Below are 20,563 nucleotides of genomic sequence, written 5' to 3' on the forward strand. Positions count from 1 at the left end.
GTCCCATCATATCTTCCAAACGACTTGTCATATTTTGACATATAAAGTATCATTAGTAGCGTTTTGTTTTCCTGCTGGTTATAGGCTATTTGACATATTAAATTATAATTGAATACGAATCCCACTAGAAACGAAAGTTTTAAATTTTTTTTTTTTAATGTACAGCGGCTCTGCAAATACTTTATCGTGCAATTTTAGTATTTAAACTTATTTGTTAACATTTTTAATAATAATAATAAGTTCTAAAACAGAGTCATCATTAACTTACCACAACAACCACACACCCAATATTCCGAATTAGTTAATTAGTCAAAAAATGAAAATGGCAACACCTTACAATATTTATAGAAATTAAACAAAATTGTTGAACAGGAATAAATATCCTATACCGCTTGAATGATATGTAATATTCTAATTAAAAAATGGTCATTGAAACGGACATTCAGGTTGTAAATAATTTTTGTGCAAACATTATCCTGTTACAAACAGAAAACAATATTTTTCAATAATTTCATTCATAGAAATCCTTTGGGTCAAAACTAATAATTTTAAAATTATAATAGAAAACTAATTCAATGCCTAAAGGCTTTAAAACCTTTGTTGTATATAAAATTCTAAACGAGTGGAAAAAGTCCATTCAGTTGATGAGGGTGTAGGTATTCTACTGATGTTGTGCTTTAAAATTAATTACTTTTCAAAAAGGACCAAAACACATACACATTCGACTGCACATAATGGAAAACAGTTCTAAGGTAACCCATACACACTTTTGCTGAGCAAAAAGGTATTTTCAGTACGTTTTTTGAAGCGTAAAGAAGCTTTCCGTATATTTCCGCTGCAATTTCCGCATCTGTATCAATATCAATCTCTGAGACTTTTGGTCCTTTAGGGAGCCGAGAAGAAGAGGTTTTCGTAATTCCAACCGAAAGCACTCAGCTCGGAAGTGACCACATTTGTTTCAAAAACCCCCAATCACTCAAAAAACCATTTTGTTTCCCATTTTTTTTTCTTTCACACCAACCAATATAACCCTCTCCCATTCAAATGCACTTTGCAAATAAATGAATTTTATCTCGATTTTCTTTCCATTTTTTTGTTTCTTTTCAAAAACCAAAAAAAAAACTACACACAGCTGAGCCATTTATTGAATTCTTCAATCCAAATCATCGTAAGGTTCTGGAGGAGCAAGATGTTGAAATAAGAAAACGAACTGGACTCAAAGGTGCAGCACCAGGTGGTGACGATTGGATTTATTTGAACACTTATTGTCGAGTGCCGGTGAGATTGAATTTAAAAATAAGACAAAAAAAAAAAAAAACAAATTACAAATTTTCTTTCATTTCATTTTGTTTTGTAGGAAAAAATCATTACTGGATTTTGTAAAGGCACACAAGAATACTGTCCACCAAGTCCGCGAGGACCACCTGGTCTACTTGGTCCTAAAGGACCTGTTGGTCCTCCCGGCTTACCAGGAATTCCCGGTCCAAAGGGAAATCGTGGCGATGTTGGAATACCAGGCCCACCAGGAATTGATGGTATGGAAGGACCGCCTGGAGCTAGGGGACCAAAAGGCGATATTGGTATCCCTGGTGGTTCTGGTCTCGATGGTCGAGATGGTGTGCCAGGTGAACCTGGTTTGGATGGAGTTCCAGGGAGGGCTGGCAAAGATGGAATTCCGGGTAAGGATGGCAAAGATGGGCAACCAGGCAGAGATGGACGTGATGGGTTGAATGGAAAGGATGGTGCTCAAGGACCGAAAGGAGCATCTGGCCCACCGGGAGAGAGAGGCTTAAAAGGTAAGTTTGTTTTATAAGAAAAAAAAAAGAAGATTATTCAACGAACATAATGAATATATCTCATTTTACACGTTAAGCAATGGAATTTGTGATCTCATACAAAACAAAATTCCAACTTTGTTTGCATTTGAAATTTATTATCGAATGAACTTAAAAGTTAAATTGATAAAGTGAATGAACATATATGAAATTGGGTCCAATGAGGGATAGAAACAAACTTTATGTAGATTTTCGTACTTTAGTGTTTTAATGAATGAGTTTATTGTATATAAGGAATTCTTTTATCTTATTTATTTGCCTATTTTAATTCAAGTAAGTTTGAGCGAAAATGTATCTAGCTAGAAAAATGTGTAGCCTAAAATTGAAAAAAAAAAAAAAAAAAATTGTCGTGGGTTTGACTCCTTAAAGTTATCATAAAAAACATGAAAATAAAGCGAGTAGGAAATTAAAAACGGAAGGTTTTTAAACTTTGTTGCCTTTTTAATTTAATCATTTTCTTGACAAAAAAAATGGTGAAAAGGTTCGAGTTAGGGGGAAATTCGACTTTGAGAAAGTTCGACTAGCTATATTTATTCAGCATACAGGTGACGGAAAGATATAGCCTGAATACTACGTAAGCTTGGAAAAACAACGACAAAAAACTTTTGAAAACTCGTATTTTTTTAGGAATGTTCACTGTGATCTCATATCTCCAAACCAAAACTTGTTTTGGGACTTTGATCCGAAAATATCTACCTCCGAATGAATAAAGAAAATATTTCGATTGCAAATAATTCAGCAACCCGAACTCCTACAAACTTTTGGTTTTCAGTTATGAATAGAGTCTAAAGAGTTCTTTCTTTTGATGTCCTAGGATAATTTTCGAAAATCTTATAAAAATAAAATTGTAATTTTTTTAGCTGAATGTATAGGTCTGTTCACTGTGATCTCATATCTGTAAACCAAAACTTGTTTCGGGACTTTGATCCGAAAATATCTGCCTCCGAATGAATAAAGAAAATATTTTGATTGCAAATAATTCAGCAACCCGAACTCCTACAAACTTTTGGTTTTCAGTTATGAATAGAGTCTAAAGAGTTCTTTCTTTTGATGTCCCATTCGATGGATTTTTTGAAAATTCATTTTTTTTAGACATGGATAATTTTCGAAAATCTTAAAAATATAAATTTGTAATTTTTTTAGCTGAATGCATATGTCTGTTCACAGTCATCTCATATCTGTAATCCAAAACTTTTTTCGGGATTTTGATCCGAAAATATCTGCTTCCGAATGAAAAAAAAATATTTCGATTGCAAATAATTCAGTAACCCGAACTCCTACAAACTTTTGGTTATGAATTGAATCTAAAAAGTCCTTTCTTTTGATATCTCATTCGATCGATTTGGATAAAATTTTTGAAAATTCATTTTTTTAGACAATGGGTCCCCTTGAATAATTTTCGAAAATCTTTAAAAAAAATTGTAAAATTTGCACCTAAATGCATAGCCGTTTTTACTGTGAACTCATATCTGTAAACCAAAAGTTGTTTTTAATAAAAAAAAAAATTATGTGTGCAATTCACACGTGGTAGAAGTGAGACCTTAAAAAATTCTTGAAAAAAAAAAATAGAAAAAATCTACCTATTTTTATTCTATCACCTTCAAATCCATGTTTTTTATATGACAACCTATATAAATTTTATATCACCTGAAAGCTTATTGTCTAAGCTCAAAATATATATATAATATCGATCAGGTCTATGAGACATCTACAAAAGAAGCTAGAATTTTTTAAACTCGATGAAATTTCATCAAAAAAACGCAAAAAAAACATTTATTTTTATGTTCTCATGCTATTAAATCAATTTTTTTGTTTGACAACCTATAAAAAATATTATACCATGTGAAAGATTATTGTTTCATTGTTAAGATTGTGTAACTTGTAGAGCACGTAACGTTATGTGTGATATATCAAATAAAAGGTTATGTTATCAGCATGCGTATTAAAGTTAAATCAAATTTGTAAGTGCACTAGATCAAAAGATATAACGTGTGTTGGAAAAGAACATCTTTTTACCGTTATCTCCGAATTTTGAATATCAAATTAATTGAAATTTTGCACAACTATTATTTATTTAATTACCTATCTAAAGTACAAATTTCATTAATCTATCTATTAAAACAAAAAAGTTATAACAAGTTGAAGTCGTGTCGCGTTTTCGTTTCATCTTGTTTCAAATCACTACGATACTAAAGAAGTTTTCACTTCAAAAATCGCAGTGTTGTGAATTGCCTACACTGAGAGAAAAGCCACTATAAAACAACGTGAAATCAATGAAAACCACATTGATTTAACTTAATTTTTGATGGTTTCGTATCTTAAAGTCACATAAATCAAAGTAGTTCATCTTTGAAACAACGACGTTTCAACTTCAATCTATTTTTTCCCTCAGTGTAACGATTTTAAAACAATTTTTTTTAAATAGAAAACACGTTACGCTCTCGTCTAGTCGCCTCGCATTATTGTGAATCAGACATGACTCAAAGTAGTTTATTTTCTCTTTAATAAAACATTAATAATTTTTTTTTTTTTCGAAAGTATCAGTAAGAAAGATAATTTTTCGGTCACTTTAATGTGTAATTCCGCAAACCCCATGATCCAACATCTAAAAGGAAACTATCTCATTTCCGTTTTATTTTTTTCTAATTTCTGTTCAATACATTATGCTTGGTGTTTGGTTATTTTTCATCATCTATGCGCTGCTGTGTACATAGTGAACATTTCACACATAGTCACCATATATCGCTCAGACATCCTTTTTCATTTATCACTTTGATGTCGGCAGCTATATAGAGAGGATTCGATCTTATATCGAGTATACTTACAAAGGGTAAAACATTGAACAAAAACAAGGAAATGCTTACACATAAATACGTTTTTTTTTTTTTCCTTTTTGCCCCATTACTGCAATTTGATTTGTTTACACTTCACTACTTCCCACCAACATTCATCACACACATCACACAGACGCGTTGCTTTGCTTTCGTAAGGAAAATTGGTATGTAAAACCCGCATCCTTTATCCTTTTTTTTTTATGAAAAATTTGCATTTTCACTGAGTCTTTTTTCTTTTTCTGTTGTACTTATTCCCTCTATCCTCCTTGAAACTCTTTTTTTTTATTTTTTTCACAATATATGGGTTAATAGTGTGTGCTTTTTATTTAAAGCGCATCCTTAGACATACGTTACATAGATTACATATTCACAATGACAATGTTTTTGTGTTTTCAAAAAAAAAAAAAATAAAAAATTTAAAAGTACTTTTAGAGCGCTTTAATCCCCATAAATAATAATCTTCGCACCCTTAGAAAATTAAGTCTAAGAAGAAACCCGTCAAAAATACTCTTATAAAAGCCCCAAGAGGATTTCCTAAGACTTTACATATATATTGTTTGTCGTCAAACGACACGAACGAGATATTTGCTCGTTTTGGTTTTTGTTTTTAGCCAAAAACTTTACACGACTTTTGCGTTGTGTTAATTGAAATATTAATCCTCGCTATGAGTATGGCAACGACGAAGAAGATGACGACGACGACGACGCCACAACATGGCGTCTTTGTCATTAGAAGTTCATCTTAATTACAAAATGTCAAAGTTAATTGGAAAAGTAGTGCGAGTGCCTAATCATGCGGATCAAAATGAGCCTGCTAAAAGGAAGTTTTACATGGTGTCGATATACAACATGCCTAACATAAATTAGAGCTTTCACTTTACGAATACAAAATTCTCAAGTTGTTCTTTTTGACTTTATGTTTCCGTCAAATACTTCGTTAGTGCTTATAAGGCAAAAGATAACGCATGTTAATTTGGCGAGTGTGACATTTTTATTAATCACTTCGCTGTTGGTCAGATAAGAATTTTGGGCTTTTATGAAAGGCTCTTGAAGGACTTGAAGACTCGCTGCGGAACGTTGATAACTTTTTTTTTTTTTTTAACTGATGAAACGTGTCTGTGAGAAGGACATTCTTTACGATTGTTTCATATGAATTTTATATTAATACAGTGCGATTCGTTAGATCAAACACGTTTCGATTTTTGCAAATTTTAATGGAATTGTGATAAACTTGCTAAATTTGGTCAGCGTCCATTTTGATCTCAAACTCACTGACAGTTGATTAACTTTGTAAAAAATCAACTTACAACAATCGCCATTTGGCTTTTTGGACCAATTACCGATTTTAATCAATCTCTTCGAAAAAAACACCCTTTCACCTAATTTTTTTTTATAAAAACTCTTTATTCTTGCTTTCTATTCCAAATTCAACGTTTTCACCAAATTTCATTAGGGTGATCCATCATTTTTTTTTCACTCAAAAAAACACCCTTTTAACCGTTTTATAGACACTTTAGAATCTTGTTGCTTATCTCAAAAGTAACAGAATTGTTGAATTTCAATATTGTACCACTAGTGTGCTACTCTAGTATTGCACACTTTTCCAAATATACTTTTAAAAAACCACATGAAAAAAATGTATAGATTTCTTTTATTCGTAATCCCGTTGAGAAAGAGAACATATTTATTGAATTTCGTAAGGCTACCTTTTGATTTTATTGGACTTATCGCGGATTTTCCCTATTTTCAAAAAAAAAAACACCCTTTAACCTAAAATATTTGTAGATATAGACTTTTTGGGTTCTTGGTTTCTGTTATAGATGAAACATTTTTAGCAATTTTCATTGATATAACAATTTTTTCCCAGTTTTTGTGGTACTAATTCCGAATATCATCATTTCTTTAAAAAAAAAAACACCCTTTCACTCAAGATAATTTTGCATTTTTTATAGATTCTTAATTCTTATACCAATCAAAACTTTTTCACCAATGATTAAAAATTAATAAAATTTAAGTTAGCTGTTATGACACCTTTCTCACACACAACTTAACCTATCAAAAAAACACCCTTTCACCAAAAATAATTTTAAGAACTTTATGAATCCTTTGTCCCTGCTTTATCTAAAACCTTCATCCTGAATTTCATCAGTGAAAAAAATTGGTTCTTATCCCAAAAGCAAACTTTTTGCCAAGTTTCATGAGTGTAACAATTTTTTTTTTTAAATGCCTATTTTACCTGTACTATAATAGGGAGGTTCTGATGGAATTTAGGCCTGTAAAATTTTACTTCGATACCAGTCAAACAAATTTTGGTACGAATTTTTCTTACACTTTGTACCAAATTTCATATCTTTCTTGGATTTTTAAACCAGTCATATACACAAGGAAAATAAATCGTTTAAAATGGAAACCGTTAACCCTTTCGGACCCAGCGTTACTCTCATGTAACATTTTTTTTTAAATTCGTAAAAAATATTTAAATTAAACAATTTTTTAGGTTACGATGGCTTAATTGAAAGATAATAATGCCTAGTAACTAGATTATTACAAAGAGTTAGTCAAATATCATACCTTTAATTTTTTTTTTATCGAGAAAGGGACTAAAATTCACATTTTTTTTTTTTTGCAAAAAAAAATTTGTTTATATACAGGGTGATTCAGGAGTAATGTGCCAAAAAGCTAGAGCGTGTAGGTTAGGTCGAGACAAGAAAAAAATTGTATGGGAGGGGGGGGTCCATTCCCCTTCGTTTAGCGGGGAGGGGCAATTTAAAAATAAATTGACTTATTTTGGAAAAAAAATTATTAAAAATCAACGGTTGTACTTACAATAACGTGCTATACCTTTTTGTAAAGCCAAAACCCTAGTATTTTACAAACATTTTAAACAAATCCATTTTATGTCACAATTTTTGAAAAATTAATTTTTAAAATCAAAATTTTGAAAAAAAAATTGGAAAAAAAAAATTTCAAAGTAATTTTTTTCAAAATTTCATGAAACTAAGTACTAATTTAGTTTTTAAAATTCGATGTTCTTATTTATTTCTAAACAAAAACAGAAAACCGGATTGAAAATATCTTGTGATTTTCGAGAAATTAACAAAAAACCAAAACTACTTTTTTCTAAAAAACCACTTTATTTTTTGTTTTTACATGGCTGGACTTGTTGATAAATTAATTTATGAAACATTAACCATTCGTCAACTATTTTTTAAACATTCAGACTTAAGTAAGGATACATTAAAGTGATACCGCATTGGATTAACCCTGAATTGATCAACTTTTTTCATTGATAACACCTGAAAACTTACCTGAGAATTTGTCATACTATGTCGGGGGTGCTCGCTGCCCATGGATTCTAGCTTTAAGGGCTTTCACTCAATAAAATCGCAATTTCTTCATGGAAATTGAATAACAAATAATAATATTCATCCAAAAGATTAATCGAGGACAAGAAATGGCAAATACGAAGGAAAAGAATTCAAATGTTATCTATTAAAAAATGATTCTCTTTTGAAACCTTTAAAAATAAAAAAATATGATTTAAAAAGTCCTTTTTTTTTTATTTTGAACTGCTTGCGCAAGTACTATTTCATTGTTTTTCATTAAAATAAAACAATTATACTGCCTTAAGACCCTTACAGCAAGAATACATGGGCAGCGAGCACCCCCGACATAGTAAGAAAAATTCTCAGGTAAGTTTTCAGGTGTTATCAATGAAAAAAGTTGATCAATTCAGGGTTAATCCAATGCGGTATCACTTTAATGTATCCTTACTTAAGTCTGAATGTTTAAAAAATAGTTGACGAATGGTTAATGTTTCATAAATTAATTTATCAACAAGTCCAGCCATGTAAAAACAAAAAATAAAGAGGTTTTTTAGAAAAAAGTAGTTTTGGTTTTTTGTTAATTTCTCGAAAATCACAAGATATTTTTCAATCCGGTTTTCTGTTTTTGTTTAAAAATAAATAAGAGCATCAAATTTTAAAAACTAAATTATTACTTAATTACATAAAATTTTGAAAAAAATTACTTTGAAATTTTTTTTCCAATTTTTTTTTCAAAATTTTGATTTTAAAAATTAATTTTTCAAAAACTGTGCCATAAAATGGATTTGTTTGAAATGTTTGTAAAAGACTAGGGTTTTGGCTTTACAAAAAGGTATATAGCACGTTATTGTTAGTACAACCGTTGATTTTTAATAATTTTTTTTCCAAAATAAGTCAATTTTTTTTTAAATTGCCCCTTCCCGATAAACGAAGGGGAATAGACCCCCCCTTCCCATACAATTTTTTCCTTGTCTCTACCTAACCTACACGCTCTAGCTTTTTGGCACATTACTCCTGAATCACCCTGTATATGGTCATAATTTTGAAAAAAAGATACAAAAAAAAATCATATGTGCATTCACACTTGGTAGAAGTGAAACCTTAAAAAATCATTTTTTTTTTTTTTTTGAAAAAAAAAAAAAATTCAAACCATTAAAAAGCTTACAACAATTTTCGCAAAAATGCGCAAAAAGTATAAAAATAATTTATTGAAAACAATCATTTTCATCAAAAAAAAAAAAAAAGCGAAAACACGTAATTTTATCTTCTCACGCTATTAAATGCATTTTTTCCCTAACAACCTATAAAAAATGTTATACCATCTGAAAGCTTATTGTAAGAGCTCAAAATATACATATCGATCAGGTCTATAAGACATCTACAAAAAGAGCTAGAATTTTTTAAACTCGATGAAATTTCATCCAAAAAGCAAAAAAAAAACATTTATTTTTATGTTCTCATGCTATTAAATCAATTTTTTTGTTTGACAACCTATACAAAATTTTATACCATGTGAAAGCTTATTGTTTCACCTTGTATAATGATGCATAAATCTTATTTCAAAGATGTCTACAAGAGAAGTTAGAAGTTAGTCAACCATGTCGAATTTCCAGACTGAGAGCTGGTCATCGCCACCATATCTCCACAGGTGTTTTGAGTTATTTTTAAATTTTTTTCAATTTAAGATTGTGTAACTTGTAGAGCACGTAACTTTATGTGTGATATATCAAATAAAAGGTTATGTTATCAGCATGCGTATTAAAGTTAAATCAAATTTTTATGTGCACTAGATCAAAAGATATAACGTGTGTTGGAAAAGAACATATTTTTACCGCTATCTCCGAATTTTGAATATGAAATTAATTGAAAATTTTGTACAATTATAATTTATTTATCTACCTATCTACAATATAAATTTCATATATCTATCTATTAAAACAAAAAAGTTAGAACAAGTTGAAGTAGTGTCGCGTTTTCATTTCATCTTGTTTCAAATCACTACGATACTAAAGAAGTTTTCACTTCAAAAAATCATTTTTTTATAAATCGACTTTTTTGCAAATTTCTTTACATATTCTTGTAGGAAATAGAACGCTCTACAAAAAAGGTCTCAAACACTTTTTTCGTTTATCTAACCGTTTAATAGATATTTGAGGTCCAAAAATCCAGAAAATCTTCAAAAAATCGTTTTTTGTTCTTAATTTTGTAACAAATTGAAAAATTATAATAATCAAACGTGCATTACATATTCTTGTAGGAAATAGATTGTTCCACAAAAAAGGTCTTAATAACTTTTTTCATTAATCTAACCATTCTAAAGATATTCGAGGTCAAAGTTAAAAAAAATTATAAAAACATTTTTTACTTTTAAAAATTTTCTAATTCACTGAAAATTCATTATTTTCAAAAAAGCAAGATATCATATTATTGTAGGGGCTCAAACGTTCTACAAAGAAGTCATTGGCATCAAATTATTTGCTTTAACCGTTTATAAAATAATAATCAACGTAAAACAGTATCATTACTCTACCAAAAATGTTTCTACATATTGGAAGGAAGATATTGAAAATTTATGTTGTTCTCTTTCCAATCGATGACTTTATTTTTCTTAAATTTGTCTATTACTTTACATTTTGATTCAATGCAAGTATCCTCAATTCATTTTCTTTCTTTTATTTCAATTTCAACGGAATTTTGAAATTTTGTTTTTGGTTTCTTGGTTTTCTAATAATGCAAAATTCCTAGAACTTTTGTTTTAAATCAAGGTTTTAGGTATACCTAGGTACTTTAACATCTCTATTTATGATGATTGGTCTACTTCGAATATTTCTGAGGAATCGAAAGAAAGATGCATTTCAATTTTAAATCTCTTTACAGTCTATATCCTTTGTAATAAAACAACTACAAATATCATCCAACATCGAGAACTGATTCGGTGAAATAAATTGTTTTGATTTCTTAGCAACTGAAATTTAATTTTCTTGGTTGTTTTCCACTGTATATTGTTACAATTTTGTATCAATCCTGTTCTGAAAACAAAAAATTGAAAAATCTTTTAAAAAAAATCAATTTATAGCTACATATTTTTATTTTCACTTTGTCAAATAAGAGTAACCGTACTGTACTTAAACTAACGCGTTTCATATCAAAAAATGTAATGCGTGATGTTGAATTACTTGTCATAAATACACGACTTGGGTTTTATATTTAGGTAGAGATATGAATTTTTCCCCCTTTTTATTTCCATGCTATACAATATAGTACCTACTACCAACTGACGGATGAAGGCTATATGGATCATCATCATCATCTTATATTATGCTAAACAACATGACGTGGCAAATTATTTATGTTGCCGGTAGATATGGTTGTAAGGCAAATAAGTACACAAACAGAACAGAATAAAAAAAAAACACCAACAAACATATAATAATAATGAAGTCTTTGTGATGATGAGGAACATCCATTAAAATGTTCCTAAATTACTGCCAAACACCGACCCGGATATCTCTTTTTATAGGATTTTTAAATTTGCTAACGATTTTTTTTTTTTTTGTTCATTTTGATTGTGATTTTTTTTTTGTTGTTGTTATTATAATAAGATAGGATTTGAGTTTAGGAGGAATATAAAAGAGTTTAGTTCTGGTTGATTTATGAGAAGAAAATGGCGGAAACGGAAAAACCCCTTTTTAATTGACTTTGTTATATTAACAAAAAAAAAACTCATGGTTATTTAATTTTATGATTTAATTTTTTTTTTTTTTTTTTTGATAGTAAGACGGATGATTTCATTTATAGGAAAGAAAAATTGAACAAGATAGTCAATATTGTTAAAAAAAATCTTTGTATAACTTATTGTTATTTTTTAAAAAATTTAAAGCAAGAAGATTTAAATCCATTTTTAAATTATAGAGGTTTTATTTCCAAAATAGTAGGGTGATAACTTGTTTAAAATATAAAATTATTATGAGATCAAATATAAAGCAATACGCATGCATATCATAAACACCGAAATTTAAACTAAATAGAAATGATAAAGGAACCTTTACTTACAATATCAAAAAAATGTCCCTCCGACGAGATACATTTTTACTTATAGAAATCTTCGTTTCTGAGATCGATTTAAATATTTTTTAGTTCGGGAATTTTTTCTAGACAGGTCATTTAAGTGATAAATCGATTCCATATCTGGGTAACTGTGGCGTATACGTACCTTTTTTTTAGAGGTTAGCATGAAATGTCTTATGGTGACCAAATAACCTTTGTAATTTATATTTTATTATCATTTTTAATTTGTTTAATGTTCATTACAAGGTTGACATAAAATTTGTCAAAATTAAACAGCTAGAAGTTGCATATTAGTACAGTAAAATCAGGAACAAATTTTATAACTGTTTTTGGTGGCTAACTTTATGTGTTTTAGGGTGCTAAACATGAATCTGAAACTACCATTAAAGTTTCTAACGGAAAACATGATGGGAAAACAACTTCAAATCAATGAAAACCACGTTGATTTAACTTTTTTTCGGAATGATTTTGCGTTGAAGACGAAAATTGTTAAATTAAAGTTGTTTTAACTTTGAAAAAAAAAATTTAAAAACAAGATAATCTTTTTTATCAAAAAACAAAACCGACTTCCATGGATCAATGGTTTTTCTAATAGTTCCCATGGCTATAACTGAACTAAATTGAAATGGTACCACATTGCAGCTACCAGCTTCCCAATACAAAAAGAATTATCAAAATTGGTTCACTCAGTCCAAAGTTATGAGGTAACAAACAAAAAAATACAGGCAAATTGAATACCTCCTTTGGAAGTCGGTAAAAAAGGAAAAAATTGGCAGGCACTGAGGATTTATCAACGTTGAACATAGTACATTTTACGTTGCGTTTTTTCACAGTGTACAAAAAAAAAATACTTTGTGTATTATAAAATAAAATAAAATAAAATAAAATAAAATAAAATAAAATAAAATAAAATAAAATAAAATAAAATAAAATAAAATAAAATAAAATAAAATAAAATAAAATAAAATAAAATAAAATAAAATAAAATAAAATAAAATAAAATAAAATAAAATAAAATAAAATAAAATAAAATAAAATAAAATAAAATAAAATAAAATAAAATAAAATAAAATAAAATAAAATAAAATAAAATAAAATAAAATAAAATAAAATAAAATAAAATAAAATAAAAAAAAATAAAATAAAATAAAATAAAATAAAATAAAATAAGATTAAATAAAATAAAATAAAAACCTTTTGAAAGGTTCTTTAATAACACTTATTTGTTGCCATTTTCAATAAAGGTCATAAAATAACCTTTATTTAAAAAAAAAAAGAAAAATTTCGATCAAGGTCTGAGAGAAACCTTTATTTTGAATTTTTGTATGTTTCGGTCAACTAGCGAGATTTATCGTTGAGAGAAAATTTATCAATTAGAACATCAGACTCCTGAAATATTCGAAATTGTATTGGTTGTGCTTGTCGTCCCAGTGACTCAAATCACAGTAGAAAGGACATTTTCATCTTTACATTTTTATTTAAGCGAAAAGAGATATAATCTTGAGTCAAAGAACTTTGAGAATTTATTAGGTATTAGTTGAACTTAATACATAAACTAATGAAAAACATTCTTTTCATAATGTATTTTCGAAAAATAAAGACATTTTTAACATATTCGACATATTCCTTTGCATAAACCAGTTTTGATTTATTTTCAGCGAAAACGGTTAAAGTTTAGACCTTTCCTATTTTTTTTTTTTTTTTTTTTTTTTTTTGTAAAAATCTTAACCATTGAGAGATATTTAAAAAAAAATAGAAAATATATCTCAACCGATAGCCTTTATTTTTGATTTTTAAAAATAAATCTCAAACCTTAACCGAAATGTATTTAAAGTAATGTAATAACTCTAAGAGAGAAACCAATAAAAATAAAGGTTGACTGTTATTTCTGATCTATAGTTTTTAGTCCTTTATGGTGTTCTGTAGCCGGTTATTGGTTGGCTTTTCGTTTTGTTATACTAAACGTTACCACAGGCAAGAAAAATAATAGGTAAGCCGTTTTTTTTTTCCCTTGTTTCCTTAAATTAAAAGAAGTGTAAAAACAAAATTTAACATTATTAATTCCTTACACATGGCAATCTTTTTTCCTGGGTGTTTAACAAATTTATTTTTTCAGATTTTCGAAAAAGGTTCAAGGGGTAGAGGTACCCCTTGCCAAAAAAAAAATTCTCTAAATTTTTCGAGTGAGACCAAAAAATGAAAGTTCTCTCTAACCTCTATTCATCTGAAAACCGAAAAATTTCTTGGTGTGGTCGCTAAGTTGCTTGCACCCAAACATATTTTTTTCACGTTCAGAGGAAGAAATCTGCGGACAAAAGTTTCAAAACTCGTTTTGGTTTGCCTATGCATTTAGGTTAAGAAAACCATAAATTTATATTTTTCTGATTTTCGAAATAAAATTCAACTTATAAGTTCTTAATGTTCATCTAAGTTGCTCCCCAAATAGTTTGCCCTAACATCAACTAGTAACGCTAGAATTGGAGTAAATTCCCAAAAAATAACCTTAAATTCAATCTTGGTGCGATAAAGTATTCTCAGAGTAACCCTTTTAAACAAATTCTTCAATTTATTTAAATGTCCTACAAATGCATGAAATTATCTTAAAGTTTGTTATTAACTTGAAATTCGCTGAAAATTGTATTTTTAGAATTTTTCTTTAAGTACTCTCTACTGTAAGCCGTCAAACCACACTTGAATTCTCATTTGCACACATTGCTCTAAAAAGTTTTACAAATACTCAGTAAAATTTTAATTTAAGTGTCACTACCTGCGAACACCTTAACGAAATCAAAAAAAAATAACATCCCCTCAACCCCGTAGCTTATATTTTTACGTATATTCCACCGAGTGCAATTAAAAACAAAAATTTAATTGATATGACCTCTTGCGTTACCCAACTCGCACATAATCACGTAACCCTTAAGCAGCTTTATGAAACAAAAAAAAAAAAATATTTAAATAAAATTATGATTGTCATGCGTCTTTTCAAAGTTTCACCTTCCCCTCTTCCTTTTTATACACTCTACTCAATCAACTGTGTGGAAAAACTTTCTCTCATAAATAAATTCATCTAAAAATCATAAAAACAAAAAACAAAATCCTCTTTTCAAAAATTCAAAAATTAAAACAAAAACAAAAGAAAAGTTTTTGTTTTTGTTAATAAAGCATTCGAATTCAATTCCCTATGTGTGTTGTGTATACTTTCTTTTCGTTCCTGTTCATTTCCTCTAATCATCCTCATCAGTCAGTCATGCCATGCCCTATTTCAATTTTCTCTTAATGAGAAGAAAGATGTACTCTCGTTCGTTTCGTAATATACTGTAGACATTATGCCACCTTTTTCGCAGCACCACACTAATTTTTCGCAACATAAACCAAGGACCTCCTTTCTTATAGCTCCTTTCTCTCTTTTTTTTTTTGAAAAACAAACGCCCTCAATCAAAATGTATGCTATAATTAAATTTCCTTATCACTCCAACATCGTCATCGAACATGAAACAGAGAAACACATTCACACATTTCAATGCTTGTTAATTAGAGCATTCGTCGTTGTCGTAAGCCCCACTCAACCGAACAACCAAAAACCTAACCTTACAAGGATTTCAAGGAATATGGTGATGTTGAAGAGAAACTACTGTGTGTAGCTTGTAGACAAATTTTCTCTCCTATCATCCATTGACTTTGAAAAATCCTTTACACACTGGCCTGGTCTGAAGAAAATGTTGCAATTTTGAACATTCTGAAACAATGATAGCCACTTGATGTTACAATAAATTGAACTTTTGAGGATGGTGGGCAACAGGGTGTTTTATTGGTTGGTATGCTTTTGATATCTTTCAAAGTCTAAAGTTCCATCAAGCTATTTTGCTATTTTTGATTTGAATTCCAACAAAAGAGGAATTCAATTTTCTTGAGAAAATATCGGTATCTTGTTTTGTGATATAAAATTCCATGAGGAAAGTGTCAAAGACTTTGTTTCATTTAAAAAAAGGAGTAAAAAGACAAGTTCTGTTGTAAAAAGAGAAGGTGTTGATATTCTGCCTTTCAGAAGAATGGAAATCTGAAGTCTTTTACTTTTGGAAATTCATTTTTGCATTGTTTCTTGATTAGATTCCAAAAATCATCGTTTCCAAGGTTTTGAATGGCAATTTTTGTAGTCTAATATAAAAACGAATTTGAGATAACAATCAAACTTGAATTTAAGCTGATAGAGAATTTGGACAAATTTATTTTCGGAATTTTGTAATCTTGTATTTTTTTTTTTTAAGTTTATTGTTATGGTAAAAGAGAAAGCTAGAAGGAAATCTATAGTAGTCAAAAAGACATTTTAAAAATAAAAAGTTGTACGAATCGCAGTGAAACGGGGAATTTCATCCAATTATGGGATTTTTTATCACACTTATTGCTTTTTACAATATATTTGAAAGTTTTTAATGTAAATGTAGCAATATTCTTCTATTCTATTTAAATTAAGACCTTGCGTCCAAATTTTATTTTTTATAAGAAATAATATTTTGATACTTTGATCAATAAAATCAACGCCAGTGCAATACAGTCATTAAAAAATATTTCGTTTTACATTAAGAGAATTCGGACCTCGAAATTTCCCATCCTCCATTATTTTGACCTTTGCAGAAATGATTCCTTAGATATATATTTTATGTATAGCAAACTAAATTAACAAAGGTCTCATTCATGGTGGACATTTGGCCCAATTTTGTCTCATCAATTAAAATTGATAACAGCAAAAACATTACTGTTAAAAAAAGAGCCAAGTTCTCCTATGTTGAAATTATACTGGCACAAAAAGTACTGACTGAGATGTAAAAGTGTACCAAATTCTAAAGTTTGAGTTAAAATTCGTATCAATAAAATTTTCATTGTTCTCTTGAAAATTTTTCTTTTAATTACCGATTTTTAAAGTTATTTCCAAAATTGCCAAGTAAACAATCAACATTTTATTGATACGAATTTGAACCCAAACTTTAGAACTTGGTACACTTTTACATCTCAGAAATTTCTAGCATCTTTGGTGTGGAAGTTAGAGGGGGGTCAAAAATGGCCTGAGTTGTTTCCTGTAAATAAGGGTGTAATGCCAAAGTTGCTAGAGAACTTGGCTAAGCACTACCGCACAGTGGGGCACCTTGTATGGGAGACCGTAAAAAACTCAATTAAGACTAAACTACTGAACCAATGTTCATGAAATTTGCAGAAAAGGTAGCTCATAGCAAGACAAACCAACATCAATCACCACTTATTGCCACGTCCACTCAGAAAAAAATTATATTAAAAAATCTGAAATCAAGTTTTTGCAGCTGTAAATGACTTACTTCCAATCACTTTTTTACTAGAAAAATCAAATTCTTTTGAGTTTATTTAAACATTTTATTAATAAATACCGTTTAAATTTTATATAAATCAAAGAAAAAAAATTTTCAAAAAAGGAAAAATATCCAAAAACGGTAGGTATGACATTTTTTTCAAAATTTAACTTTTTTGGAAACTTTTTTTTCCTTTAAAAATTTAAACGGCTACCAAGCCTAAACTTTTCCTTCAATTAGCGGAACATTCCATCCAATCATTCTATCTTTTTTTGGAGACAAGTGGAACTAAAGATAAGAGAGGCTTCAAATAACCATTTTTACTGTATTCCGATTCCGATAGTTATAAATAAAGTCAAAAAAGTGGCTTCGTGAAAAAAAAATTTGTTTTAATAGGTAAATGTGCAATGCAGGTTTCATTAACACAAACTCCTGATCCCAACAGCGACTAAATTGGGAAAAACTTTAAAATTGTGGGTTTAAATTTTTTTTTTGCAATCTTATCAAAAATTTTGGGTTGTTTCGCAAAACGGACTTCACATTCAGATTCAGCATACCAAGATACATTTAGAAAGATTTGTCTGGCGAAAATAGCTGCTTATTTTTTTTTGCCTTTTTTTTTTTTGCTTTTTTGAATGACTTTTTCAGATTGAAATTGCTATAAAAATCGAATACGGACGTCTTCGGATGAGTTTTTTTTTGAAAACTATTGCTGATATTTAACGAAACCTATCCGCCAATAGAGGCAAACAGAGAAAGTAGTTAAAACCTTATGTGAACATAAAAAGTCACTAAAATGGAATGTTTTTTGTCAAAAAAATCGTATTCAATTCTTTTTCGCTAAACTAATGTACCATATAGTTTGTCAATTTATTTTAAGCCTATTTACAAAAAAAGTTGGTTCAAACCTTGAAATTATACGGTAAATAGATAATTTTGAAACTACTTGTATTTTAATCAGTTTTCACTATTTTTCAACTTTGAGCGGTAATCTCCAGGTCCACAATTTTTTTTTTTTTTGAAAAACAGTTTTCATTTTCTGATTCTTCAACTAATTTACTGTTAGAAACACGTGCAGTATCAAAATAAATCGTACTTCCGAAAGTTGGGTTTTTTCCGCCTTTTCCCCACTGTGTACCGTGCCCCTTGATTGGGAAATAAATGTGTACATTAGGTTGTTCGTTTTCCGAGAATCAAATTCCTAAGAAGTAGAAAAACTTTTTCAAAATTAGAAACAGAAAAATACAAGAACCTCACCAAACCCTTTTCCTTTAAAGTATATCTAAAAAATTAGCTTTTAAGTCAACATAAACCTATTTCAAAATTTAAACATAGTGGGGCGCCATCTAGCGTCAAAATAAAAATCTGCCAATATTAGTGGATTTTTTTTTTACTATTTTGAAATAGTTTTTATCACTCAGAAACTTGATTTTCGGACCCTTAACGCCTTGTAGCCCCATGTGACATATCTATTACAAACCAACAAAGATCCATAAATATCCCATAAATCTTGAAAAAGTGATTTTTTCCTCAATTTTTTCAACTTTACCCATTTTTTTTTTTTTTGCAAAATAAAACAAACAAAAAAATAAAGTTAGGTTATATTCTGAAAGAATATTTGTTTAGGCACAAATTGATGTATTGTTTTATTGAATTTGACCAAAACTGCGGAATCTATATGCTACTTTTCTGTAACTAGAAAATATGGCATATCATGATGTGAATTGCAAGGTGCACAATAGGATGCTAATTTTTTTAAAATAATTGGAATTTGTATATGCTCCTAAGATCTTATATGGTTGGAAATAAACGAAAAAAAAAAAAATATTCCCCAAGTTTCAAGTCTCTAACTTCATTCTAACCTGTGCCGTCAAGCGGTTGAAGTTTCTTATGGGAATAACATGGGGTTTCTTGGACCTAGTTCGATCAATTTTAAATTCCAGCCAAACCATTTGTTCAAAAAATTTAAAACTTTACAGACTCGAATTTTAAAATTGTAGCGCTATCATGTGAACATTTTTCAGATTTTTAATCGTTATAATTTTAGAGATTTAGCTTGGTAAAGAAAATCATTTTTTTTTAGACTTTTTTAAAAATCGTGCCAAAAAATTAAAAAACATACATGAGATAAAAACCTACACTTAATTTGTTTAAACAATAGACTTATATACATCATTCAAAAGATCTGAAAATCCTCTTTCCAAAAACATATAAAATATTGAGACTGAGATATTGATAGATTACATCGTAAAGTCTGTAAAAATGGTTTTTCGGATCTTAGGAAAGTGCTTAAAAATAAATATAAGATAGTTTTTTGTTTAAATTTTTGCATTTATACCTATACAAAAATTATTTATTAAAACTTATTTTTTTTACTCCGTAAATTTCGAAATAACTAAGTAAATAATGAAGATATTGAATTTAAAAAAATACGTGTTTTATAATATTTAAAGACAAGTCGATTGACATTAATAATTTTAAAATTTACGATCTTGGGTTACAAGGGGTTAATTAACGCCCTAATATAAACATAATAGTTCTGATCCAAAAGTATCGACGTATGTACATTTTCTGGAATTCCTTAAATCCTATTAATATTTTGCTCTAATGATACTAAAATCGGAATATTAAATTTCATATTTCTAATACTTAGAAATACCATAGAATTAGTCGCCGGAAATGTGTTTATGCAATGAACTAATTAATACCTACCAAACGCTATAATTAGACCATCACATAGTAGGTATTTCAATTGAATTTTGATTATAAAATCATATTCTAGGTTTCAACATAATACTAATTAGGAAATAAGCAAATGACATAAAATGATTGACAGTATATGGTGAAGGTGATTGAATACAATGAAGACCTACTCTTTTCTTTTCATTCATTTTTCCAATGAATTACCTTGTTTTTGTCAAAAATAATTTAGATCAGATAATAGTTGACAAGTGTAGGTCTAATCACTATAGATTTTGACAGACATACATACAAAAAAAAAATTGCCTACTCAAATAGGATATAGAAACGCCCATTTGGTATTGTTTGTATAGTGTTCTTGAGCTCAAAATAAAAAAAAAACTAGACTAGTAATATTGTATGTAACTATAGTAACTTTATACTCGTACCTATTAACCAGACTCCGTTAAGTAATTGCTTAAATGAAATTTTGTTGTTCA

At 28.9% G+C, this 20,563-nt stretch overlaps 1 protein-coding gene across 2 annotated transcripts in view; it reads left to right on the forward strand.

Annotated features, from left to right (window-relative positions):
• Window positions 1-20,563, forward strand: part of LOC129907245 (uncharacterized) — a 236,637-nt gene that overhangs the window by 90,696 nt on the left and 125,378 nt on the right. For both annotated transcript variants that reach the window (XR_008770988.1, XM_055983358.1), the window contains exons 4-5: window positions 1,133-1,278; window positions 1,358-1,796. Coding sequence is in view for 1 of the 2 variants with exons in the window: in XM_055983358.1 (XP_055839333.1) it covers window positions 1,133-1,278; window positions 1,358-1,796 (585 nt within the window). In the remaining variant the exon portion in view is untranslated. The remainder of the gene's footprint in view (window positions 1-1,132; window positions 1,279-1,357; window positions 1,797-20,563) is intronic.

This window comes from Episyrphus balteatus, chromosome 1 (assembly GCF_945859705.1).
Source record: "Episyrphus balteatus chromosome 1, idEpiBalt1.1, whole genome shotgun sequence".
Lineage (NCBI taxonomy): Eukaryota > Metazoa > Arthropoda > Insecta > Diptera > Syrphidae > Episyrphus > Episyrphus balteatus.